At 48.2% G+C, this 26035-nt stretch overlaps 10 protein-coding genes across 10 annotated transcripts; 4 read left to right on the forward strand and 6 right to left on the reverse strand.

The window, feature by feature from the left end:
- Positions 1–744: 744 nt before the first annotated feature.
- Positions 745–2846, forward strand: FOBCDRAFT_219709 (uncharacterized protein). The gene is made up of 3 exons (XM_031180160.3): positions 745–1020; positions 1311–2329; positions 2383–2846. The coding sequence occupies exons 1-3, from the start codon at positions 988–990 to the stop codon at positions 2465–2467; spliced, it is 1137 nt and encodes a 378-aa protein (XP_031046047.1). The 5' UTR covers positions 745–987; the 3' UTR covers positions 2468–2846.
- Positions 2847–3498: 652 nt separating this feature from the next.
- On the reverse strand, positions 3499–8102 carry FOBCDRAFT_249301 (uncharacterized protein; the record flags this gene model as incomplete). The annotated part of the gene is made up of 4 exons (XM_031180159.3): positions 3499–3728; positions 3778–5482; positions 6230–6373; positions 6566–8102. The coding sequence occupies 4 exons, from the start codon at positions 8100–8102 to the stop codon at positions 3593–3595; spliced, it is 3522 nt and encodes a 1173-aa protein (XP_031046046.3). The 3' UTR covers positions 3499–3592.
- Positions 8103–8790: 688 nt separating this feature from the next.
- Positions 8791–10348, forward strand: FOBCDRAFT_179894 (major facilitator superfamily domain-containing protein; the record flags this gene model as incomplete). Its single annotated transcript, XM_031180157.2, has 3 exons — positions 8791–8973; positions 9018–10127; positions 10178–10348. The coding sequence occupies 3 exons, from the start codon at positions 8791–8793 to the stop codon at positions 10346–10348; spliced, it is 1464 nt and encodes a 487-aa protein (XP_031046044.1).
- Positions 10349–10715: 367 nt separating this feature from the next.
- Positions 10716–11912, reverse strand: FOBCDRAFT_133699 (uncharacterized protein; the record flags this gene model as incomplete). Its single annotated transcript, XM_031180156.3, has 1 exon — positions 10716–11912. The coding sequence occupies one exon, from the start codon at positions 11910–11912 to the stop codon at positions 10716–10718; it is 1197 nt and encodes a 398-aa protein (XP_031046043.3).
- A 624-nt stretch (positions 11913–12536) lies between these two features.
- Positions 12537–13397, reverse strand: FOBCDRAFT_26663 (uncharacterized protein). The gene is made up of 2 exons (XM_031180155.3): positions 13070–13397; positions 12537–13012 (listed from the first exon to the last, which is right to left on the reverse strand). The coding sequence occupies exons 1-2, from the start codon at positions 13240–13242 to the stop codon at positions 12691–12693; spliced, it is 495 nt and encodes a 164-aa protein (XP_031046042.2). The 5' UTR covers positions 13243–13397; the 3' UTR covers positions 12537–12690.
- A 1329-nt stretch (positions 13398–14726) lies between these two features.
- FOBCDRAFT_26670 (uncharacterized protein) lies at positions 14727–15658 on the forward strand. Its single transcript, XM_031180154.3, has one exon. The coding sequence runs from the start codon at positions 14809–14811 to the stop codon at positions 15571–15573; it is 765 nt and encodes a 254-aa protein (XP_031046041.2). The 5' UTR covers positions 14727–14808; the 3' UTR covers positions 15574–15658.
- FOBCDRAFT_26672 (S-adenosyl-L-methionine-dependent methyltransferase) lies at positions 15659–16755 on the reverse strand. The gene is made up of 2 exons (XM_031180152.3): positions 16613–16755; positions 15659–16563 (listed from the first exon to the last, which is right to left on the reverse strand). The coding sequence occupies exons 1-2, from the start codon at positions 16633–16635 to the stop codon at positions 15744–15746; spliced, it is 843 nt and encodes a 280-aa protein (XP_031046039.1). The 5' UTR covers positions 16636–16755; the 3' UTR covers positions 15659–15743.
- A 236-nt stretch (positions 16756–16991) lies between these two features.
- FOBCDRAFT_272018 (transmembrane adaptor Erv26) lies at positions 16992–17685 on the forward strand (the record flags this gene model as incomplete). The annotated part of the gene is made up of 2 exons (XM_054704088.1): positions 16992–17295; positions 17348–17685. The coding sequence occupies 2 exons, from the start codon at positions 16992–16994 to the stop codon at positions 17683–17685; spliced, it is 642 nt and encodes a 213-aa protein (XP_054560063.1).
- Positions 17686–17944: 259 nt separating this feature from the next.
- On the reverse strand, positions 17945–18561 carry FOBCDRAFT_291090 (uncharacterized protein; the record flags this gene model as incomplete). The annotated part of the gene is made up of 2 exons (XM_054704089.2): positions 17945–18237; positions 18335–18561. 2 exons carry the CDS (start codon positions 18559–18561, stop codon positions 18030–18032), a joined length of 435 nt encoding a protein of 144 aa, XP_054560064.2. The 3' UTR covers positions 17945–18029.
- Positions 18562–24194: 5633 nt separating this feature from the next.
- FOBCDRAFT_219724 (uncharacterized protein) lies at positions 24195–25119 on the reverse strand (the record flags this gene model as incomplete). Its single annotated transcript, XM_059609539.1, has 2 exons — positions 24601–25119; positions 24195–24539 (listed from the first exon to the last, which is right to left on the reverse strand). A coding segment is annotated over exon 1 (224 nt), but the record flags the coding sequence as incomplete, so codon positions are not given.
- Positions 25120–26035: the final 916 nt, after the last annotated feature.

Consider the following 26035-nt stretch of genomic DNA (forward strand, 5'->3'; position numbering starts at 1 on the left):
ACGAGGCGATAGGAAGGTCCAGATAGATCTTACGCCCTGACCGCGGCGGACCATACACTCATTACTCCATTTGACCCTTCGCCAATCGATGCCCTGATATCGTATGGCCCAATCGAGCCTTTTGCGTGCCTGTAGCGGCGTCAGGGCCACACGTTTCTTCTGCATCCATTTTCTCTTGTTCATCTCACGTAAGAGGTATCGTAAGGAACGCAGCTTAATAGCGTTATCAACAGAATCAAGCAAATCTCTCGTTGTTATATGTGGATCGGTTATAACGGTATCATAAATCTGATCCCGTTGCTCTTCTGTAAGCTTGCGTGGCGCGCCTGATCGCGGCAGGGATATATTATCGGCTCCACGTTGTGCCTCGCGGCGTAGGGTCGTTTTGATCGTGCCGAGAGGGATATCAGGGAAATTCTTCCTGATCTGTGAGTGCGTAAGCCCTTGCCTACGTAATTCACATATACGAGACCGTAATGAAGGCGATAATTCCTTGCCTCGAGGCATCGTTATGGTGTTGTGATGTGTGCTGTGGGGAAGAAATTGGCATGCAAAAGCTACAGGGGAAAACGCGTGCCTAATCGGGTTAGGGGCGGGCCAGCTACTTGCGTTTGGATTCATATTTTTTGCCCCCCGCTGTACTCCACTCGGGCCAGTGACAAGCTCGGAACAATCGCGTTTTCCGAGCGGCGGCCGAAAGAAAAGCAGTGGTAAAAAAATTATTCTACAGAGGCTCGGGCCAATGCGACACCATAATTCAGAAGGGAACCTTGCAACTGGTTACTTTGCAGAGCTACCCGACGGGAACGGAAACAGGCTTGCGCGATTTGCACTTGCACCTTCTTTAACCTCAACTTGTAAAAAAACAATCTTCTTCCTCTTTTCTTCTTCTCCTCTCTTCCTCTCTCCTCGTGTGCGGTGCCTCGGTTTTATCTCTCCCCACGAAAGCTCTCCTCTCTACCTTTTAGATACCCCCCACTTGTCATCATGTTGTCTCGAGGATCTCTTCGATCGGCCCAGGTACGTTTTTTGTGGTGTTTTGCTTTTGTTTTGTTTCTGTGTCATGATGATCTTTTGTGGTGTTTGTGGTACATGAGGGGGAATGTCTTTGAGCAATGGGCCTTTTGTGGCTGTCAGTGATGATGTGCATCATGTCATGATCATCATCGCGACATCACAACAAGCGAGAATTGGAGTTTTGCGTGGTGGGACATTACTGCGGGACAAAGACCACATCGCGCAAATGGCTCAGATTGATTATACGCAGCCTTCACTACTCAATTGACCCTGTTGCTAACAATTCTTCTCAGCTGCTGCGCGGCGTCGCCAAGCAACAACCCCAGCTCGCCCGATCCTTCGCCACCGTCCAGTCCGACATCTTCAAGCCCGCCAAGTTCGGCGGCAAGTACACCGTCACCCTCATCCCCGGTGACGGTATCGGTACCGAGGTTGCCGAGTCCGTCAAGACCGTCTTCAAGGCCGACAACGTCCCCGTTGAGTGGGAGCAGGTCGAGGTCTCCGGTCTCGAGGGCGCCGGCCGAACTGAGGATGCTTTCCGCGAGTCTGTCGCTTCTCTTAAGCGCAACAAGCTCGGTCTCAAGGGTATCCTTCACACTCCCATCAGCCGATCCGGCCACCAGAGTTTCAACGTCGCCATGCGACAGGAGCTCGATATCTACGCCAGCATCAGCTTGATCAAGAACATCCCCGGCTACGAGACCCGCCACAAGGACGTCGACCTGTGCATCATCCGAGAGAACACCGAGGGTGAGTACTCTGGTCTCGAGCACCAGAGCGTCGACGGTGTCGTCGAGTCCCTCAAGATCATCACCCGCGCCAAGTCTGAGCGTATCGCCAAGTTCGCCTTCTCTTTCGCTCTCGCCAACGGCCGATCCAAGGTTACTTGCATTCACAAGGCCAACATCATGAAGCTTGCCGACGGTCTTTTCCGCAGCACCTTCCACCAGGTCGCCAAGGACTACCCTACCCTCGAGGTCAACGACATGATTGTCGACAACGCCTCCATGCAGGCTGTCTCTCGTCCCCAGCAATTCGATGTTATGGTCATGCCTAACCTTTACGGTGGTATCCTGTCCAACATTGGTGCAGCTCTTGTTGGTGGCCCTGGTATCGTCCCTGGTTGCAACATGGGCCGTGAGGTCGCTGTTTTCGAGCCTGGTTGCCGTCACGTCGGTCTTGACATCAAGGGCAAGGACCAGGCTAACCCCACTGCTATGCTCCTGTCCGGCAGCATGCTGCTGCGACACCTCGGCCTTGATGAGCATGCTAACCGCATCTCCAAGGCCACCTACGCTGTTATCGCTGAGGGGTAAGTTCTAAACGATTCATTGAAGTACAATTGCAGTGCTAACAATTCTACAGCAAGGTCCGCACCCCCGACATGGGCGGCTCCTCCACCACCCACGAGTTCACCAAGGCCATCCTCGACAAGCTCGAGACTGTTTAAATGAAGCATCTTTTGTGATATCCCCCTCCCAAAACAAACCATGCGAAACCACCATTTTTATTTTTCGTTTGTCTTTCCCGTATGTAAAGCGGGAGCCGATTGGACATAACACGCACACACACACACACATTCTGAAAAAGACAGACACACCCACCATACCTCGAATATATATACCTGACGACCCGGGACAGCGGATTTTAAGGCGTTCTGAGAGGCAGGGGTTTGGCGGCGACGTCGAAGGAAGAAAAGAAAGAAGAGAAGACAGAACAGAAGAAGACAGAGGATGATGATTGAAATAGCAGAAGGAGATTGTACGTGTAACATGAACTCTCGCAGTCTTGAATATATTGTAAAGTCCAAGTTGTTCCCAATTGCAGTGTGCTTAGCCTATGAGCAGGAGCTCACGAAGTGTACGTGCTACGGTTTTTCTTTGTGGCAATTTGAGGTTCTTCCAACAGTACGTTCACTTGACACACGCCTCTTGAGTTCAGTCTGAATAAAGAGTGATTTCCTTGTCATGCATGCTCCGAGCTTGGCGAGTTATTTATCGCGGAGACCGAGTTGGTAACCTCGGTTGATACTACACTGAAGATATTGGCAGCTTTGCTATAGGTTAGGATCAAAATGCGTGTAATCTGCAATAAAGAGCATGACAGTGACAAGTTGACATAGAACATCTTATTTCTGATTGAACAATAGTATCGATGGTGCTTTTCTAGATAGCACTGAGACTTGCGTGATCAAAATTGACCAATAGCGTTTGAGCATGCGAACTCTAAACTAAGGACGAAACGTCTTGTTAGATACGAGAGCAATGATGCGTTGGCAGCTTCAAATGGCTCACCCAGAATGATTTGACAGCTAGTTTCAAGGCCAACCTTTCAGATTATACAAGATCTACTCGCCAATTGCGACATAAGATAGACCTAGCTCTGACCATCAACCCTCTTGCTAGACGTGGTGGTGAATATCACCATTGGAGAATAATTGCGAAGCCTTGGACTTGATATAGACTTAAGAAATATGTGAAGGGGAGATAGGAAGGGCACATGAGAACATCGGGCTTCGAGTAATTCTGTATAAGCCTCGGTGAATTCTAGTTGAAGCATCTACTTTTGCCCATTTCTAAATTCGTCCTCTTTCAAGAAATGCCTTTGGCACATCAACGTATCGACTCCTCAAATACTCGCCAATTCCCTTTCCAAGACCATCAATACGATCTGAAGACGCAATACCTCCGTTCAAGTTATCCAAAACGCGACTGTATCATGTCAGCATCTCAGCTTCAATATCGTCGAACGGGGACTTACAAGTGCACAGCGTTGATACCAGGGAACTCAACCCTCTCAACCCTCCTCTCCGGATCACCCTTGAACCAATCATCCCCAAACAATTGCTTCAGCTTCGAAACAGTCAACAAGTTCCTCAACCAAGCATACTCATCATCATTCCTAACAAAGAACCCAACATTCGAATTATCGCCCTTATCTCCTGATCTCGCATGCACAACACTTCCCAGCGGCGCCCACTCCGTCGGCCCGAAAGTAAGCATATCAACCGGTCCATGCGTTTCCGTCGACGGCCGTACAATAGGATACTTTGCTGTTTTTGCTGGTGGTTCAATACGATGTGATGCACCGGTACTCATCTCAACGCGATGCTCAATCGCAGAAACAGGCATGAGCGCTGGAAACATCTCCATAAACGGCTTGGGCACCATAGTCCTAAAGTCAAGATTCATATGGTACCCTGGATAACTCTGCATGCGGAGAGCGTAAATCGGTACTTTGAACTTGGGCGCATCAATGTCTTCTTTTCGACGAGCTTGCGCAAAGACACGGAGTGATACAGTGCCTGCTTGTTGAGACGTTGGGTTATCAGCTGGAGTGCCGTAGAGCTCGATGCTTAGACGGCTGAAATTTGAGTCTTTGAACATGTGTGCTAGTTGGTTCTTCATCATGGCTGCTTTCTCAAAGACGTCGAGACCGTTGATGTAGAATGTTGCTTCGGCTTGGAAGCCGCCTTTTGCGGCGATCATGACTTTTGCTGTTGGGGGTGGCGGGAGGCCTTTTACTCCTGAGACGGAAACACGGTTTTCTGACTCTTGTTCGACTTGTACTCCAGAGAGATCTGCGACGACATCGGGGTTTAAGTATAAGTGGCCCTGGAGTTCGTAGAGTAATTGTGCGGTGACAGTCTCTTTCGTGACTCTTCCTCCACCTTCTGCTGTTCTTCCAATGGTACATCGTCCTCTTGGATCGATCTCTGCAATGGGGAATGCAATATCCACAAGTTCAGGTAGAAAGTCTTTGAACCCTGAAAAGTTCGCACCAACGACATAGGGACCGCACTCAATCAGATGAGCAGCGAGTAACGAGCCCGCTAATTCCTCATACTGGTCTTCCCGCCAGCCATGATACCACGCCGCAGCGCCCATCACAGGAGAAGCATCAGTGCACCGACCGCAAATAACGATACGAGCACCCGAGCGAAGCGCTTGGACAATACCCCAACATCCAATATACGCAGTCGCACAACACGGCGTAAACCCCCAAGAGTCAAGAGTCTGCTCCGGATGATCCAAATGCGTAATCTGCACATCCCTCCTCCTCTCCCTATCCATAACAACATCTGAGACATCATCCCCCAGCACCTTCGCAACAACACAATCCCCATACCCCCTCTTCTCACAGAGCGCTCTGACCTTATCATACAGCGCATCAGTATTCAACGCCCCAGCGTTAGTCACAACACGAATGTCGCGCTGCATGATATCATCAAGGCACTCGTCAAGTTGCTCGTAGAAGCCATTCTCGTAGCCTAGGTTGGGGTCTACTTCTTGCTTGGTGATTGCGTTCCAGGCGATGTTCATCTCGGAGAGCCAGTCTCCTGTTATGACGTGCACGTTGCCGGAGCGGACCATGCGGGACATTGCGTGGGGATGGTCGCCTGTTGCGCCGGAGACGTTCCCGATGCGAATTGGTGGTCTGTCCAGCATTTTGATGTGATGTGAGGCTCAATGTATGAATATGTGTAAATGAACTGTTGGTACAGCTGAAGTGAGGTGGAAGTTATAGTGAACTGAGAGAGTGATGGAATGAGTTAAGGTTGCGGCTCTCGATACGCACCTCCTTAACTAGTGGACCGTCGGAATAAAGATATTCTTAATTGTGTGATATCTCGGATTATTCAGGATGTTGAGAGTCTCTCACGACTTATCATAAGACTGCATTTGGTGGATTGTGGATTAGCGGACGCGGCGCCGAGTGGCGATCCACTTACACGGTCCCTGGCATTTCGGCTTCGGCGACCGAGTCCGTCAATTCACTTGCTCAACATGAGATGGAACATGATGCGAGGTCGTTCCGAAGCAATAGGCTTAGATTTTTTCTTTTATTTTATTCGGGAACTTGATTCGGGAACATTGATATGCATATCGTATATTGTCTAAGAGCTGGATGCATTTACACCCTCTGCAATCTTTGGCCTGAAGGCGATGGCAGAGCAAGAATCACTCAATCACCGGTGGAATAGCCCAACTTCGAGCTGAATTCAGAATATAGACACTGAATACTTAATATCATGCAGAAAAATTCAATAAAAAGAAGTACCTTGATAAAGTACACGGTTACTATCAATAATACGGATGACTCTCACCTCCCAATCCAAAAAACCACTCCTGACTCAACTGCGAAATAGCATCATTATGGAACTCATCCAGCCCCAAACTCTGCAAATCCCCAAAACAATCCCTAAAAGTACTATCAACAGTCATACCCGCTAGATCCGCCGAAAACTGCACCGGCGCCGCAACACTCGCCTCCACGACATCAGCTACCACCGCATCACTCAGTCTATCAAACAAATCCGAACAATTTCTCGCAAGATCCCATCTCTCCGAAACAGCTACTAACACTTTTGAACAAGCCCTCGTGTCGTTGACGACTTGGTTGATGGTAGGTGTTGTATGTAACCTCGCGCGCTGAGGTTCAGAACCTGAGAAATGATGCCGTAGAGCAAAGATGTATGACAACCCAGCTAAGAAGACAGCATGCATCGTAATCCACGAATAATTCAACTTTCGCGATCGGTGCAAACTGGCATATAAGCTTATAGCTTCCCTCGCAGAGTCGTAAACATTCTGCAGCGCAATGCTATTCACAGCTGCATCGTTCAGACACGGCGACGGCCGAAACAGCATGAGCATACCGTTATGGTACAAAAGCCTATACCACTCCTCGGAGCGAAAACTCGAACCACTAGCCGGCGAAGCAGCCGTGTCGCTCTTAACGAGGGGTAGGTTTGCTGTTTCTGTATGCCACTCTTGTAACTCCCTCGCTAGAGCTGTTCGCATCTCTTCATAGCTTGTATTTGAGAATGTGACGTGTTTGGTGCTGCGGTGCAGGGCGTTTATGATCTTGCCGCAGATGAGGCGGTAGCGAACGATGTGGACGAACACAGAGGTCGCGGCGCGGTATTGAGGTGTTCCGTAGGGTGCTGATGAGAGGGGACTACTATCCTCTGGGAGTTGATCTGCTGTTGACGAAGGAGGAAGGTCAACGTCTATATCTTCAAGCTGTAGAGCCAAAGGTCTTCCAAGTGCAAGACTCGTCACGCGATCCAGCGCAACAAGACTCCAGAAACACCGTCGTTTTGTCTCCATCTCCTCCTCCTTCACCTTTCTCGTCACGTCATCCAATGTCTGCGGAAGCGCATAAGTCGCTGCTCGATGAAGTCCCATCTCAAGACACGTCCTCGCCGCAACGCCGATGAGATGCCAAACACTAGTCGTAGTATTACTCGACGTCGTGCCCATTCTATACTGACACACCAACAGCAGCGCCTGCAACCTCTCAATCCCATCTCTCGCCAGTACATCGGCTAGTCTCGTCATGGCGCGGTTATAATGCGTTTCAGCATCATATACTCCGTTCCAGTTGAACTTGTGCACCTGCGCCGTGCCGATCGCAAGCGTCATGTCGACGAAGAAAGCATCGACGGGATCTTTGGCGCTGGACTCTTCGTACACGGCGTCTAAAGATCGGTAGAGGGATTTGGTAGAGAGGAAGGGGTAGCAGAGATGGTCATGGCTACAGTAGGCTTTTAGGAGTTCTGAGGCGAGAGTTTTGGGGGGAAGACCGGAGTTGGCTTGTGGTGAGGTTAGACCGGGGAGGGAGTTTGGTTTCCAGCCTGATGTGGTGAGAGATGAGGATGGTTGAGGGCGAGACTGGAGGAGGTTGGCGAGGAGGAGACCGCTTGTTGAACCGACGAAGTGATGGCCTCCGCCTGCAATGAGACTCATCTGAATAACCTCCTCGGCCACTTCTCCATCCCCAGGACTATCTTGCACCACCTCCGTCCCAGCCCTCTCAACATCTTCAGATCTCCTTGTCGCTTCCTCAGATCTTCTCGTCACCTCCTCCGAGCGCCTCAACTGCTGCGTCAAACTCTCATTACAATCCATCAACTCCCTAATCCTCCTCTCCAACTTTTGAACATTCCTCCTCCTCAATTGATGTTCACTAACAGCATATTCACAAGCGACATCAGCACGCTTACAGGGTCCGCATTGAGGTTGGATTTTGTCGCAGCGGACTTTGCGGCGGTGACATCTGTCGCAGGCGTTTGAGGGCATGAGGGGACGGAGACCGAGGCCGAGATGGTGAGAGGAGATGATGGAGAGACCCCGCTTGAGAAGGAGAAGTTATGGGTCTTTCGGTTAGTGAATGCGGGTTTTATTTTAGTTGATCTGATGGATGGTTTGGGTGGGATTGGGGGAACTAAGCTTAATTGTTACCTTAATCCTGACTCGTGGGGTTGGGACTGCAACGTTGATGGATGCATCGTGATGTGAGCCTGGGTATTTCTTTCCGCTCGTATTACTCTGTACAATGAGACGTTCGATAGATCTATTAGTTGAAGTATTATAAATTATTATTTAGACTTCTAAGAATGTAATTGATCGAATGCTATTCCCCGGATATCGTTATCCATTATTCATCATCATCACTTACACAAGTGTCTTGACTTAACACTAAACAATCCTCCTCCATGACTATCTAGCTCCCCCAAAATGGCGTCTTGGCAAAACCACCATTCGGTCATCGGCCCCGTCCCCGAAACCAGGATACTCTCGCTCCTCGCCTCTGGTGATCCCCTCAACAATCCCACCCCCGGATATCCAGAATCTGGGGTATGCGGGGAACCCAAGTTCAGAAAAGAAGTTCAAATACCGCACCGTTCCCCTGCTTTTTCGCATCGATCATCCCAACCATCATTCTCTTCTGTTACTTCATTGAGATAGTCCGTGAGAGTTGATCATCATGACATCCCAAGATCACAAGATGGGCGTTGAGACCCTTGATGCTGAGAAGCAAAATGCTGCTCATGAGGAGTACTCTGCTGAGGTTCTTGATAAGAAGGGTAATGGTGATTACTCTGGTGCTGTGGCGAAGAGTGATCCTGAAGAGATCAAACTCGTCAAGAAGCTCGATAAATGGATCATGGTAAGTGTTCTCATCCCTTGTTGAACTCGTCTCTGACTTAATAGCCCACCCTTTGGTTAATGTACTGGCTCAACTACCTCGACCGCAACGCCATCACCCTCGCCCGCCTAAACGGCTTCGAAGAAGATCTCAACCTCCAAGGCTCACAGTACAACACCTCCGTCTCAATCCTCTTCGTCGGCTACGTCCTCGGCCAAATCCCCAGCAACATGATAATCACCCGCGTCAGACCATCATGGTACATGGGTGGTTTCATGATGGCATGGGCCGTCGTCAGTTCCCTCACTGCCGTAGCTCACAACTACACCGGCGCTCTTCTCACGCGATTCTTCCTCGGTATCGTGGAGGCTCCTTACTACCCTGGCGCGCTGTACATGCTGTCGACGTTTTATACCAGGAAGGAATTGGCGACGAGGATTAGTATTCTTTACTCGGGTAATGTCCTTGCTTCTGCTTTTGCGGGCTTGATTGCGGCGGGTGTTTTTGAGGGTATGGATGGACTTGCTGGGATTAAGGGCTGGCGATGGTTGTTTATTCTTCAGGGCGCGGTCACGTTTGTTGTGGCTATCGTGGCGTGCTTTACTCTTCCAGATGAACCGTTGACGACGAGATGGCTTACGCCTGAGCAGCGTCAGCTTGCACATGATCGCGTTCTGAGAGATACAGTCGGACAGAAAGGCGACGGAAATCCATGGAGCGGTCTTCGTGAAGCAATTGTCGACCCAAAGGTCTGGGTATTTATCGTTCTTCAGCATCTTCACCTTGCGACCAACGGCTTCAAGAATTTCTTCCCTACCATCGTCAACACACTCGGCTTCAACACCACCATTACTCTCGTCCTCACCTGTCCTCCTTTCTTGATCGCCGGTGCTCTCTCCATCCTTTGGGCCAAGTCTTCTGGTCACTTTAACGAGAGTACCTGGCACATCACCATCTCCAAGATCGTCGCTACCTTTGGTTTCGTGTTGGCTTGCGCTACCATGAATGTTGGAGCGAGATACTTTGCCATGTGTGTCTTCACTATTGGTACTTATGGTGTCAATTCTATTCTTCTGGCTTGGGTGGGAAATACTTGTGGACAGACGAGGGAGAAGAAGGCTTCTGCTCTAGCTCTCGCCAACGTCAGTGCGACACTCAGTCTGATCTGGACTCCTGTAAGTAATATCCCTACCTCGTTCTCGGTACAAGTGGCTAACTCATGCAGTATCTCTGGCCCAAATCTGACGCACCGCGGTATGTGCTGCCGCTCTCAAGCAGTGCTGGTTTTGCTGTAGCTTGCATTGCTGGAGTCTGGCTTATGAGGTGGATGCTGGTCAGGCAGAACAGGAAAATCAGACAGACGGACTCCGAGGCAACCCTGTTCTATGCTTATTAGACGTACCACTGGCTGTACAGCTTGATTTGATAGTTGAAGATGGAATTACATGAAGTTGTGATACTCCAACTTCTTTATAAGTGGTGACGACACCTTTTATAATGTGATTAAAGAGTGATTAGACCCAAGGCAATGTGTCACAAATTTAGAACAAATCAGATAAGATATTTATAATTCATCCCTAATTTAGAAGATCAGCAGACAATAACCACCATAAGCTTTATAAAGCTTAGGGTAGTTTAGATAAAGTAGGTAGGTTAGTTGCTCGACAGTGATTCATAGGTCCAGGTTATTCCTTTATGATCACTCATGACATCCAGTGGCCACGAGCTATAACCCATAGTCTATGAAACCAGACTGTTGATTCTCAAAAGATGTTTGCCAAACACAACTCTGGCATGTACTGTGACATGTCAACTGTCCTGGGACCTATCGATCCTGTATGTATATGAGTGTCGTTAAGGTCAGCTGGAGTGAAGACACTCTCCATAGGAAACAACCAGAACCCAATGACTGGCTGGGGTGACGTTTCAAAGATGCTTGCAATCTCATGATCCCAATCAACTTTGCGCCCACCCAATTTATTCCCGCCATCGAAATACTCTTTGAGTTGCTCGTGCTCACCCTGGAGCCACTCAGAAGCACTATCGCGGTCGTGTATGTCGGAATCGACAGAAGGGTACCAGTACCACCGGCATAATCTTTTACGACTACTGCCGAACTGATAGATGACTTTGTGCCTGTGTTGAACCCCTAATCCTTCAAGCAGTTCAAACCACCGCTTGAACATGGTCCGCGGGTTGACGCCTAATTCTACTCGCCGAAGATCTTCATCATGCAATCGAGGGTCATATGGCAGTCTTTTGAAGCCTTGAATATCCCCCCGAATGGGAACAGTATGATTTGAGCGACAAGTGTATTCACAGCCCCGTCGGAAGCTACCCCTCAAATTCCTAGCACCTTCGTAATTCATGAAAGTAAGTCTTTCAATCCTGGATAAGCCTTGCTTTAAGGTAGATTCATCATGGATATGTAAATATCGTGGCTTCAGTACGGTTCTCAGAGAGACATTGACCAAACCCACATGACGAGGATCATGAGCCCAAATGTCACGAGAAAAGCACCCAAAGGCCTCCAAAGAGCGAAGATTTAACGTGTCTAATTCGGGACAAACATAGAGTGTCCCCCTCGACCTCGTTTTATCTTTCCTCTCGTACCAACATGGTAGTTGAACACGGTAGAAAGCCAAAGCAGCCCTGCGTGACTCAGACGTGGTTCGGAAGAGTTTACTGATCCTCCAACAATGACCCAATACGATATTATACTCTTCGGGCTTTGCTAGCATTTGCCATAAGTGCGGGATATATGTGTAATCGAAACGGTCCAGGGTGATATCGATCCATCGCTCGTGACTGAGGGCCTGCTGCCAAACAAGCCAGCGAATATCAGCAGGAAAGCGTGCAAACAGGTGAAAGTCGCCGCATGGTTCAAGAGGAGGATTGAAGATTTTCAAGTGTCGTGGTGCATGACTCCTCAGGTTGTAACGTCTCACGGGAGGTGACATGCTGCCGCGAGCCATTGTTAACAAACAAACAACTTTTGATGAAGAATGAAGAACTTGTTTGCTTTGGAAGGCAAAAGACTGTTTTTATAATTCATATGTATTAAGTTTGTGATTCACGAGACCTGGGTAGCCTTTATCAGGGCACACAAGGTCTAAATCCTACGAGTATATCACGGTCTTCAAAGAAACATATTCACTAAAGTGTATTGACAACAGAGTTACACTGCGTTATCCACCGCCTCACTGAGATAATCAGCTGAACTGAATTCTACTGAACCAAGGTCACATACGAAGATGCTCTTCGTCTGAGGCGTCTTGTTATACATGATGGCCATGCGTGGTGAGTTTCTGACCTCAGTCAGCTAACTGAGATGATCTGAGAAGACCAGACCGAAACTGTCACAGGCAAGAAAAGTCTTACCTAAGTTTTGCTTTTAGACCAGAGTGAGAATGTCGCAATTGCTTCACCATCACAGATGCATCCAGCAACCGGTATCAGAATATTCTCGAATTGTGAAGGAAATTGTCGCTAGTCATGCGCAAGGTAGTCCAAACCCGACCAGAAGAACGCCATCCTGCAAGAAGCCCGTACGCCGTCCATACCAATTGATCTCCCAAACGCCATCGTAAAGACATGCCAATCTTGTGATCCCCTTTGTAATTCGGCGACTATCGCGTAGCTGCATCTCTGAAACACCCGACACCTCAGGTCGATTATGCATAACCGATCGACACCTGCAGTAGCTTAACCGCCTACCGTCCACAGTGGAATACCTCCCTAGTGATTGGCCAATGTATCTCGGGGCGTCACCCCCATCGCTTGTCGAAGCGACGGCGTTAACGAATCAGTCGAGTCCCTTTGACGTCCCCAATTCTCATTCGTAGTTGCAGGCGAAGCCGTATTCATTTCCTTCCTGTCCTGTGATCGTTCATACGTCGGCGGTGGTGCTCGGGGCATATTTGCTGGTTTTTGCTTAATCGGCGCAATGCCATAGTCGTCGAGTTCTTGGAAATCCTTCGGGTCTTCGAGTTTATCTAGGCGCTGGCGACGGCGATGGAGGTAGCATAGCAGAGAGATGACGCCAAGGGCTACAACGGTGCTGCGGAATGAGGTCAGCCAAGACAGATTACCGATATGCGAGAATGGTCATAAATACCTGGCGATGAAGAGAATTAGCATGATCTCGCCTGTGCTAATATTGGGCTTTTCGCAGGTATCCGAGTATTGATCATTGCGACATGTTTCCTTGGCTTCTCTCGGAAGCACTCGCGTGAGACCCATTCCCTCAGCGCGAGACGCAAGGGCGCCTAATTCCTTGTCGAGAATCATGATCAAGTGAGTGTGCAATAGAAAATTAAATTAACGATTCAGTGTTATTCTGAGCAAAAGAAAAAGACACAATCAAGAGCCAAGTCTGCAAAAGACGGGAGCAAAACCTAGGAAAACGAGGGAAGGGGGTTTATTGCATCCAAGGGCAAGAGGCATTCATTAAAAAGCCAATGCGAGACTGACGATGCGCCTTCAGTTGAATGACATGCTTCCGAGAGCTCCATGTTTCAGAGGCTCAGCCCCCCTTGGGTTGGCTCCCGATGCTGCTGGGGTCCCTGTAAATCAGGGGTGCATCTCGTGAGCAGTGAAATTGACCCTCTCGAAATCGGGGCTACAGAGGATTTGATACGAGATCTAGACTGGTCTTGTCACATCATGTTACGTGTACCTGATCGACATTTCTATCAATAGTTTATGACTAAACGTTGATACATATCCATGCATTCTCCCTCAACTTGTCGGTTCACGGCTTTACATCCTCTATCAATACGCCGTGAAACTCACCGCACAAACAGCATAGACCAAAAGGAATAACTCAAGCTGAAACTGCCCATTCCAACATCTCAAACAAACGCAATATTAATTTGCTTCTTCCTCTTCGTCTGCTAATTATCAACATAAACCCCTTATTGTGGGGGATGCCATCATTAATTAAACCAAGTGGGCTGCATAATCCCTGTCGGCAAAGCTTCCCATTGCCGTTCGTTCCCCCAGATTAAGGGACGCAAAATAACGTGACGGGGATAACGGCGATCACGCAACGGTTGAAGCAGAATGAACCAGGAAGTTGATCATGCTGGATGTCAATCGTGAGCGATTAGCGGGCTATAGACGTTGCCAAGCTTTTGGTGGCAGAAAAGAATGGGCGATTTGGACACATGGTTGGCATGGATGAGGCTGGGGAGGAAATTACATGGCGTTCAAGATCAACTGCGGTGTTTGACAGTCCTAAATCCGGGGATATGAATGTTCCGTGGATGCTGGGTCTCTGCATTCTTGAGGGTTCCAAGAGTCCGATAGTCCGTTCCCAAGAATAGCATCAATGGATTTTGAATGAGAATGGATGCTTCTCATAGGCTACTACGCATTCCGAGGACAGTCGAATCTACTTGATGAGCCCGGTCAGCCGAGTACACGGCCCGAGAAGTTGATCGTCATTGCTGAAGAGAGAACTAATGGGAGAGTTTGAGATACACAGTAGCCATCAATGAGTATGTAAGTCATCGAAACATATGTTCTTCATCATGAAGAAGTATCTTACACCTCAATTAACTGAAGTAAATTTCTGGTCATAGTACAATTGAAGTTCAGAGCATTGTCTCATAAGGCGCAACAATACACAAAACAACCTAAACTCATAAACACCAAAGATCGCACATCGTAGCCTCATACAGATCTCACGTCGGACTCGACTCGACCTGGACCCTGTAGTACTAACATCCTGCAGCTGGAACAACTTTACACCGATCCTCTCACAATGACATAATTCCACTTGCCAAGCTCTCGTCAGACCATGAAGCCATCTCCGCATCAACAACCTGAGGAAATACCTCATTAACCATTATCATGTCCTACTCTCTAACTCAACAGCTTCTCGTCTCAGACGAGCAGGCTTACAAGCGAGCTACCCAGTCCGAGTTTCTCAAGCTCGCAGGTCACGGCAAAGCATCAAAAGCGCTTCTTGGCCGCTGGCTTGCAAACGACCGTCTTTATATCCACAGCTACTGCCGTGGCCTTGGTCGTCTTCTCAGCTTCCTGGAGTACCCTGATACTGTGCAGCCCAATGTTGATCCTGGAGCTACAACAAAGCTTCTAGACTGGATCGTCGCAGCTCTCGTCAACATCCGCCGAGAAGAAAAGTTCTTCATCAACACAGCAGCAGAATACGGGATCAACGTTAATCTTGAGACTGGAGAAGATGGTCGGGTTGACTCAAGCACCAAACTAGAAGGTCTCCGACGTTGGGAGGCTCTGTACGCCTCTGTATCTCCCAATGAGAAAGAAGAACTTCCTTGGCTTGAAGCTGCGGTGATTTACTGGGGAACGGAAAAGTGTTACCTTGATGCTTGGTCTTGGGCTAAGGGGCAGCTCTCTGATGATGATGGGAGTAATGATGCTGATGGTGGGGCTGTGAGGAAGGAGTTTATCAACAACTGGACGTGTGAGGAGTTTGTTGAGTTTGTGGATGAGCTTGGAAGGATTATTGATGATGCTGTTATCAAGCTTGTTGAGGAGAAGGGTGAGGATGTTAAGGAGAAACTGTTCAAGAGGGTTGAGGGGAAGTGGCATGATGTTCTGGAGGCAGAGGAGGCATTCTGGCCAGCCGTCTAACATGAGTGACTCGAAAGGCGCTGTGTTCTTGATGTAGGCATCAGAATGCGAAGGCCTCGCTTTTCTTCAACGAGCGAACTGTAAGGAAAGGGTATCCGTGTCAAATTGAAAGGTCTAGAACGAAAGATTTTCCCACCCAACGCCGTACAATGCCAAACCAGCCCACAAGCCTAAAACTGTATCCGTCGCTTTCGTCCAGTGTACTTGGACGTCGCCTTGACAATTTTTCCCTTCCGTTCCATCTGCTCCTTCTTCTTGACGATCCACGCCTTACTACCCTTCGACATATTCGGAGCATGCGCTTTAATCTGCCTTCTCGCATCCTCAACATCCACACCCTCCATACCCTCAACAACACCAGTGATATCGCCGCCCTTCTTCTGAACATCACCGCCTCCAACAGTCAAGACGAGGTACAGCTTCTGGTTCTTGGTGCCGGGGTCGTCTTCGAGCATACCGGCGCCAAAGCCGGCTTTTACGGCGGCTTGGGTGATCATGTGGCGCTGCTCGTCGTTCTTGGGGTAGAATTGGCAGACCGCTCGGCCGCCGCGCTTGAGGGATGCGTAGAGACCGTTGAAGAAGCGGGTTAGGCGGCCGAAGGGTGATGTATCGCTTGTTTCGGCACTGCAGAGCCATTGGATAGCGGAGATGCTGATGGCGGCGTCGAAAGTACCAGCTCGGAAGGGTACGCCTTGGCCAATATCTGCTAGCATGAGATCACCCTCTACATCTCTCTGTAATGCAATGTCCAGCATTGATGGTGAGACGTCCATTCCGATCCATGTGTGAGGGCCACCCTCTTCGGGTTCGATTGAAGACAGGATCTCGCCGGAGAGACCACTGCCACAGCCAACATCGAGAATGAGGGATGGTGACTTGAGATCGAGGAGTTCGAGGGCTCTTCGTGTCATAGAGGCCTGAATGTTTTGGATTCGAGAGCTTGTTGTGTACTTGCGCGCTTCAGTATCGTCATAGTGGACGTCGGCGGCACTGTTTCTGTGAGCTTGAGGGGCATGATGGCGGGGTTGTGGTGACATACAGGGTATCCTCAGGACGAGACATGGTGAAGACTGTAAGTCAAATGACTTTTGAGGATATTTCAGATCTCCAGCTTCGGAAAAGGAATTGCAATAAAATGAATGGCTCGCGAAGCCTGGAGCTGCACCTTATCGCCGATTTCTTGGTGTTGAGCAAAACCAACTTTTTCGTGGCTATCGATAAGCTCTCAACTTCTTAGCGGGGACCCCACCACCGGCTCGGAATTTCCCCTCTCCGAAGAATGGTGAAACTGATTGGTAGTTAAAACCGTGTCCCGATCTCTCCTTTTTCAACCTGCAGATGATACCATCTCCCCTCCCTTCCAACATGTGAGCTCCAACTCAAATCATTGCTTGCGCCAAAACACAACGCAACGCAAAATGTGGATTCTACCTCTTGTTGGCTACATAGGAACCCTCCTGGGTTTCTGCTTCTTGACCCTTGCTATCGCCTCGGGTCTATACTACCTGTCCGAGCTCGTCGAGGAGCACAGCGTTATCGCGAAGCGGTTCTTGACGCGTCTTATCTACAGCGTTATTGGCATTCAGACGGTTCTATGGCTGGTTGATGGTCTGCCCTTCTGGGCTACTATCTTGACGATCATGTCGCATGTTGTGTACCTGGGGAATATGAGACGCTTTCCTTTTGTGAAGCTGTCGGATCCGTTGTTCCTGGCCTCGTGTGGTATGTTGCCTTTTGCGGGATGGGCAGTTGAATTTTTGCTAACGAGATGTAGTTCTCGTTTTGGTCAATCATTACGTTTGGTTCCGTCATTTCTCCGATTCGCAGTCGCGCGCGTACCAACGTACCTCGTACTACGACAAGGCCGATATTCCTAGCTTCGCGCAAATCGCGTCGTACTTCGGTCTTTGCGTCTGGCTCGTGCCCTTCGCGTTGTTTGTTAGTCTGTCTGCTGGTGACAATGTTCTCCCCACGATGGGGACTGAGCCTGTCCATGGGCTTGATGGAAGAGGCAAGCCTCAGGGCATGATCAAGGCTCTTGTTGACCAGATTCGCGGGACGATCGGTCAAATCTTTGGGACGAATGCTTCACCTGGACTGGCTCGGCCGTAAAGGTCGCGCGGATGAATTGAGATGATGACTACGAGGCGCGTCGGTATAGGCTGGACGAACCGAAATGTTCGTTCAATCCAAATGGACATCTTTATGCTGAGTAAGTCAGTATTTTATTACATTCACAACATCACCTCCCAAATGATGACCTACAAACTTCACGCTAGATTGTATTTGACAAGAATTCTTGTATGATTCCATTTTAAGTTTCCTGATACCCACCGACACATCTTATTCTGTCTACATATTCCTGTTTTGTCAGAGTACTAACCAAATTACACAGGGCTAGTATCATCCCTCCCCACACAGAGAGGTTGATGTACATATATATATCCCGAGCTTCACTAGTTTGAACTAGCAAAGTTTCCATTGAGCACGCCAATACAGAGACCTTGACTTCTACTGTATATAACCGTGCATCTCGTGTGTCTCTTGTGCTGTCGTTCGAGTTCTGGGGACTGAGTGGCTATGCCGACTACTGTGCGTTGAGGGCTTCGAGCGGGACGATGATGGGCGAAGTAATGTGGCATATGAGATCGACTCGACGCTTGGCTATGAACATGTATCATGTCAGTTATGTCTATGCTCGGACAAAGAGGGAGACATCAACGATACAGTACCAGAACATATTTTCAAGATAGAAGCCTACTTGGCGCTGCCCTGAGTGGCAGGGTTGTGTGAAGCGCTGGTGTTTGGGCTGGGCTCAGATGTGTTAGTGCTAGACGGTACAATCGAATCAAGGATATGCCACGGCATATCTTTATGATCCTCTCGCAGCCAAGCGTTCAGTTGTTCTGAGTATTCGGTGCTCTGATATACAATGTTGGGTGAAGGTTTCCCTTCACGAGCGACTTGAACATAGTGAGGGCTTGACATAACGAAGAAAGGGCTGATGATATGTAGTAGGATGTGCTTGGTGATAGTCGTTGAAGAAGAACATGATAGCTCGGGGCTTGTAATCATTTATAGCAGGATACCTCAAGACAACTGGTCTCGGGTGAAAAAGGCTGACTTCAACAAGACTACGGACTATACTGAACCTATGTATACAATCCCAATTTCCGCTAGATCGTCTTGAAGAGGATGTCCCCAAGAAAGAAGGGCGTTTTGCATCTTGAACAGGGGTGGCACGCAGAGCTCCCTGTTTGATTGCTCAGGTTGGACTGCGCTAAGCTAAAAGGACGTAAGGCAATAACGGCTACTTACAACAAATCTTCCGCGCTAAACTGAAAGACGTTAAAGCAAGCACATTCCGTGCCATGCCAGGACTCGAAAGTGCACGAGGTGCCGCACCGATGACTGATGAGACCGTACCAGCTCACAGGTACCTCATGTCCGGAATAGATTGTCATTGTGGAGTTGTTGTCGACCGCCCAAGCGGTGACCTTCTTTTCTTACACCTCCAGTCAAAGTCAAAAGGGCGTAACAAAAGAGTTTGATAACCGGTTATTGTACCTAGGGGCTGGCTTGATCCATTCACAACGACCACGCTGGAGCGTTGCTGACCTAGAAACATCCCTGTCAAGAGTACCTTATTCGCATTTGATGTTGCTTTTGCTTCTACTGCATACCCGATTGAGGCTTCTTGTGACGGTGACGGATGTTATCTGCTATTGCTTCAAACCCGCGAACACAGCCGAGCAGCTTATATTATGTATGTTCCTAAAGATTATGGCCCAGCTTCATATCAAAGATACTGCTTCGCCTCTTATTGTCCTTGATACAAAAATACATAGGAATGACCGCTAGGAGTCTTGGAAGTGCTTCATTGAGAGCCTCTCTATTTCTATCTAATCGGTGTGCCACACACCAGTCATTTGCATTTGGAAGGACGGGCAACAAACACCCTGGCTCACTTGGGAGAGGCGACCGCATTATGCTTTGGTGCTCGACAGGAGTTTGACACCGCTAGTAGAATCTTAGTCACCATTGCCTGCTTGGAACCCGCGTAAGGGGGCCAGGCAGCCCCCACTGGACGCCTCGGGTAGGGCCGCCACACGAGCACCTAAATCCTTCCCATGCGCCTATACCCATTTCCATGGTTCCATTAGGTTACGCAACTCGAACATTGGCTTTGTGGCAGATCGGCGAATTTGTGTATGTAAGCAATCCTCACACATTTGAAACTGTGTCGTCTTATCGAGTCCTCAGCTTTCTAGGTGTGCATTCCGAAATGGCATTGACGTAACGTCTACAACCGGCCTCCCCCACGGGAAGGCTCTTGTACTATGAAGGTCTTTCTTGGTCTTAAGAGCCTCTAAATAGTCAGCTTGGATGGGCCTGTCCAAATCGACAGAGAACGAGGTCTTGGTGTTTCAACTCCCTCCTCGAAGCTTTTCTCTCCAGGCACCCCCATCGCATCTCGCTGCACCACCCTTAGCTCGACCACTCTCGAGATATAGATGTTTCCTTTCTGTAGATGAGCGAATCCCGTGAGATAGATGAGCTCCCACATGTGGGAGCAAACTCACGAGTCGTAAAGATGTCCAGGGGATCGGCATGTTTGGCCATGCGTGCTGATTGGGCGCTCCAAAGATACCTGTTCTACAGAGTAGGTGGAAATAAAAATTCGCCTAGGTCGGTCTCTTGTTGTATCAGTCGTGTGGCTTGCGCCCGACCGAATTTCTGCACTTTGACATTTGATATCAACCCTGTCGTGCGCTTAAGCTATATTCATGCTCTCAGTTTGTATAACAGTATGTCTTATTACAACAAGGCACATCGTGCCCACTATGCGCACCGCAGATACGGCTCGGATAGCTCTGACTGTCTGCAGCCAGATTAAGTATCTTACTTCAAGATGTCTATAAAATACCTTATAATTTCTGGCGTTTAGGTACTTCCGTGCTCGATTGATTGAGAAGAAATGATGTTCTTGAGATACTACTAAGTACCTAGTACATAGCTCAAAGATATGCACGGCACGGTACCTTAGTACTATATAGTACACATGGACAAGAGACAACGGCCACATTTGTGAGATTTTGAGATGCGGCCAGGGGCTGCGCTTTTGCACCAAACCTTGCTTATTAGGTACTGAAAGCAATTAGATGCCTGTTAGGTAGAGGGTGATAAAGCCAGAGCGTGGTTAGGGGGTGTATGGAGCATCATAGCATGCCCAATGATTCACCCCTCAGCTGTGAAGAGGGGACCAGGATAAACAATGATGACAGTTGGGGATGTTGGCGATGGAATGTCGGAAACTGAGACAAGAATCATTGCGCAACCGGTTCCACTTCCTGAACTTGGCTTGCCAAGACTTGCATCTCTTCCGTCTTTGCGGAGAGATGGGTGGGGCTCTCTGATATCGTACTCGGTAGAACTGCCATCCAGTCGTTCAAAGATCAAGTTAGATGTCGGAACTGTAAATAGGACTTAGTCAGCGGTCGCTTCAATTGAAAGTACGTACTGGATCCGATTGCGAACCACCTTGGCGGCCATTGAACAAATCTTCAGAGAGGTGGCTGGACAGACTTGGAGACGCCGAGCAAGAAGGGTGCATCCCTGGAATATTTTACATGCGAGCAGTGAGATTGAGCCTTGCTTAAGCCTCAATTCTCAACGAAACCATATGGAGATGAACCCGCAGTAGTATAATGTATTCCGTGACGGTCGTGCGCCTCCATTATCAGTGTGGATCAATCACGCCTCTCCCGTCGCCCTACCTGAACTGTTCCTCTTCAGAGCAAAGATCTCGATCTGTACTGCTCAACTTCTCTCGATCCTTGTTTGCATTCTTGTCCTGGGGGTATTAGATTATAGATGTATCTTGCAGGTTCCCTACTAGCTGCACCGGCTATATTCAAGGATCTACAGGTAGTTAAGTTAATAGCTTAACTATCTTAAGACCTGCAGCTTAATACTGCAGATCTTATTCTACCTTATCTCTATATCTTTAAGAGCATCTATCCTTAAAAAATAAAAAAATATTCCCGATTAGACTTACTCACTAGACAACTGAATAACTTCACTCAACTTTTGATTATTCTTCACAGCCTTTTGAGACTAACCTTGAACACTTTCACCCTTTGCGTTGCTACCGGTTCGCTAAGTCTGAGGTGGGATGAAGGAAAACTGCCAGCACCGCCAAATAGTGAATTGCTGTATACTTAATTCTGGTTTGTGCCTGTCGCTACCGGTCCAGACTCGATTCCCCAGATACGCAAAAAAATCCCGCATTTTCTGCCATTCTTCGTAGAAGAAGGCTCTGTTTTGTCGCAGGATGAGCCGTGCAAATGGGTAATCTTTCGACGCAGTACAGTCCACAGCTGAATTATACTCCACCTCTCTGTGAGATCTACATCCCAGGATAGCTAGCGCAGGCCGTTCTCACATGCCGTTGCGGCTGAGCTAGAAATGAACCAGAAGCATCGGCCAACTCCTGAGCGACGGCAACAGCACCTGTCAGCCACAAATTTGGTGGTCAGACAAATACTGTGAGAGGCCTTTAAATGGCCAAGTGAAGCCTGCATCAACATATTTATCTTATATATATCTCATTTGTCTATGGATTGCTTCGCCTCTGATAGTAGAGTATCTTGAAGCTGTTTGACTGTTGAGCTCAGAAACCAGGGCAGGTTGCTGTCGCCTATCAAGACACTGGACCATTGTTCCTTATTACAACTAGGGCTAAAGCTCCTTACCAATATCGCGGGTGACACTCAATTATATCAAAGAGATAAAATGCCGTATTCTGTTCTTCAAAGCCCTGAGGGCAGTACAAAGGTACTTCAAAAGCTCGCCGCGGCGACCCGATCTTCTATGATCTGCTGGACGAGTTATGCGTGCGCGCAACTAGATACTTACCGGGAAATTTGAGATCGCGACCACCGAAATATTGATAAAGCACAAGCCGGAGACTCCCATGAACCTCTAGTCCCAAAAGACCAGGCCTAGATATGACTTAACTATATACACAGAACGCTTACTCCACCTGCTCTGCCAGGCGTTAACGGGGGGGCATGGAAAAACAGGGCCTCCGATCGACACGGAACTTGTAGTGACATTATCTGACAGATCATTTTAGAACTTGAGGATGAGCAGGAGCTGGGCACGGGTAAGGAGATAGAGCATACCTATTCACGACGTTCGGATACACCTACACCTACAGCTGCGGTATGGCATCGCGCATTAGCTCTTACGATAGAGCTTGGGAACCTATGTCTCATATTAAAGTTCTTCAAGCTTAATAAAGACTTGGGCCGAAATGCTAATTGTTGAGATTCATCATCAAGGCGTGCAAATCTTGCCCTGGCTCATTTCAGGGTCCAGCGCACATCACTAAATTCTAATTGTACAGAATTACGGTGCATACTGCTCAACACTACTATGGGTATACCTGAAGGTTTCTGATATCCTTTTACTATCCTAGGCGTGTAACCTTCACTGCCTACCAACACTTACTAGTAGACAAGGTAATCTGTGGGAGCATCACCAGAATACTAGTGTACCAACCTCACCCACTGGTCCCACAATGGAAGTGATTTAAGATAGAAGATTACCTACGTAATACTTGTGTAGGGCGACAGATCTATGGGCTTAGGCTTGAGGTCTAATAACTTTTCGGATGATCCGACAGATGGCTCAGCCACAGCGGCAATTCTGTTATGTAATATCATAGCTTCGGGAACACAACGTGTGTACAGACAACTCCAATGATCACTTGGCGATATTGGTTCACTTTTCCATGGTTGGCATTATGCTGTGGTAATTAAAGACTTTCCGCTTTGAAAGGTTACTAACAGAAAGGGCACAGAAACACGGGAATCTAGAGTTGTAGGCTTCGGATCATGTACCCTTCTACCAGGTCCATCTTGGATGTCACCCTGTTTGGTCTCTCTTAGCGACTCATGCACAATTGGCACAGGAAACTTCTGGCGGCTGGGCTCAGTGTCTTAAGGATACCTTAAATCACTCAACTATCGCATTGCAAGTATGAACTTCAAGTTTTGGACGTATCAAGTAGGGCCCTCTCAAGGCATCGATGCGCTTTAATGGCAAGGGCCATTAAGATCTACAGTTTATGAGCAAGGATACAATTACCCATTAAAGACCCCCGATGGTAACTGTCACAACTCTAGATCTGCGGATCTATTCTCTACATCAAACTGGCATGGCATGGTTAGGTGGAGTTGGGCGAGATCTGGAGGGCTAGTTGCCGCGAACGAGAAACCGAAAGAGAAAAGACGGGAAAAGGCAAAACATTAAGAGCCGTCACCGATATGCGCGGAGACGGAGACGAACATCCAACGGGTGCGATTTCAGAATAACAGCTTCCTGCTAGCCTCATCTACAGATATCTCACGTTGAAAATTTAGGGAAAGGTTCGAAAGTACTTCTAAAATAATTCCAGAAAGGGTCCAGAACTCCGCCTACCTTACTTCGAGCCATTCCGCTTATATATACTACAATGCCATTGAGTTCTGTTGTAACTCTTTTTGGCGATATCCCGCCTTCCCATGTATTCCACATTCGTGGTACAGTCTAGCCTCCGGTCCCCAGGACATGTTGGTTTGTCATTGGTGTACCTGGGGACAGTCCTATTAATAACATGCACGAAGATGAAAGGAATTATGCAATTGGTTTCACAGGGAGCTAATGGGGTACTCATGAACGAAGTTTATAATCTGGTCTTGCCACTGGCCCCAGCTCCTGTCGAAACATATAGCGTTCTGCACTCGTTGCTATTGTTTGCCCCGATTGAACTTCTTCTTTCCTGGGAATCATAGAAAGGCTAAAACTTCGACGCAATCCTGTCTTCTTTGATGTTATTCTTCCTGGAATTGAGTCCAGGCTTGATCCCATGTCGACTGCTGTAGACTAGTTGGGTATACAGTCGATGAGAATGACATGATCTGAACACAGAGACATGATATTAGCTTATGCAATTCTCAGCCATAAGAAGTCCAACAATACCTTTACCAGGACTTGATCCTAGCATAGGACTACTTATCACTGCCCTGTGTGGCAGCGGTATCAGACGGCGCGCCGTTGATGTCGGAGTTGTCTTGCATGTTAGACACAGCAACTGAATCAATGTTATGCCACGGCATATCTTTGTGGCCCTCTCGTAGCCAGTTCTTCGTCTGCTCTGAGAAGGAAGCAGGTTGCTGCTTAGTGTCAGGCGAGGGATCTTCTCCACGGTGAAGTTTGATGTAGTGAGGGTTTGACATGATGAAGGGATAATTTGCAGTAATGTACTTGTGATGGTGTGTTTCGATTTGTCTATGCACTATACACCTGAAAAAAATGAGGGAAAGTTAATTCTTATATATACTTACCTTGTCTTGAGACTGCTGATGACGAAAGCCGCTGTATTGTTCGCTAATTCTACCTACGTTTTGATGAAGAGTTGAGAATCGCAAGCCGTTCCTACATTTTGGGGCGGCAGGTTGGTTCTGGGCGAACCACCTTGAGAACAAGCTGAAGATGCCGGCGTCAGCTTTGGCTCGTTTATGCCAGGGCTGTGTGCGAAACACATGGTTTCAGCCCACACCTAGGCCAGGGCGAACCATTTGCGAACCATTTGCGAACCATGGCGAACCAGCCGTCCCAGAACAAGGCAGTTGTATATAAATAGGGGTGCTTCTCACCTCTTCCTCTCATTCTGTAAAACCCCGCTCCTTTTCACAAATCGCCTTGTACATGTGAGCTTTCTGACCAAGTCTCAACTACAATTATTTACAAGTTTGGGATAACTAACAGTCTTTAGAGCATCGTTGCGCCTCTATTTATTGTGTTTTATTGCATTTTTCGAGAGCGACAATCTTTCACGAAAGGATGAGCTTTAAGATCAAGGTATCTTAAAGTTTGCATTTAGGCAGTTTTACAGGCCAGTGCCATGTTGTTGAGCGGTGTGGTAGAGGATCTTTCGAGCCATCGAATTTAAACACCAAGATTCTCATCCGGGCTTATGCCATCCCCACGAGCGGGTCTCATTAATTGCATCCTTCCAACCACGTTGCGCCTCCTTCATTTTGGACTCAGTTTCCGTCCCTCGCTCGGTCTGGGTTCCAAGGGTTATGGAAAGTCGCAAGAATGCCCTTCTAATTACCTTGGTTTTACGAGAAGTACTTCGCCTCCTGGGGACCATGAACAGTCCTTTGCCTTCCTGGAATGACAAATACCTTGGTTTGACGAGAAATACTCTGCCTCCTGGGGATCATGAAAAGTCGTTCGCCTTCCTGGAATTACGGGAAATGGTCTGCCTTATGGAAATTATGAAAAGTCATTTGCCTTTCCTGGAGTCATGGAAAACAGTCTGCCTCGCTGGCAGTATGGGAAATAATTTGCTTTTCAAAAACAGTTTTCTGCCTTATTCGCATCTATGAGACCGCGCTTAATATGCGGG

This window comes from Fusarium oxysporum, chromosome IV (genome assembly GCF_013085055.1).
Source record: "Fusarium oxysporum Fo47 chromosome IV, complete sequence".
NCBI classification, from domain to species: Eukaryota; Fungi; Ascomycota; class Sordariomycetes; order Hypocreales; family Nectriaceae; genus Fusarium; species Fusarium oxysporum.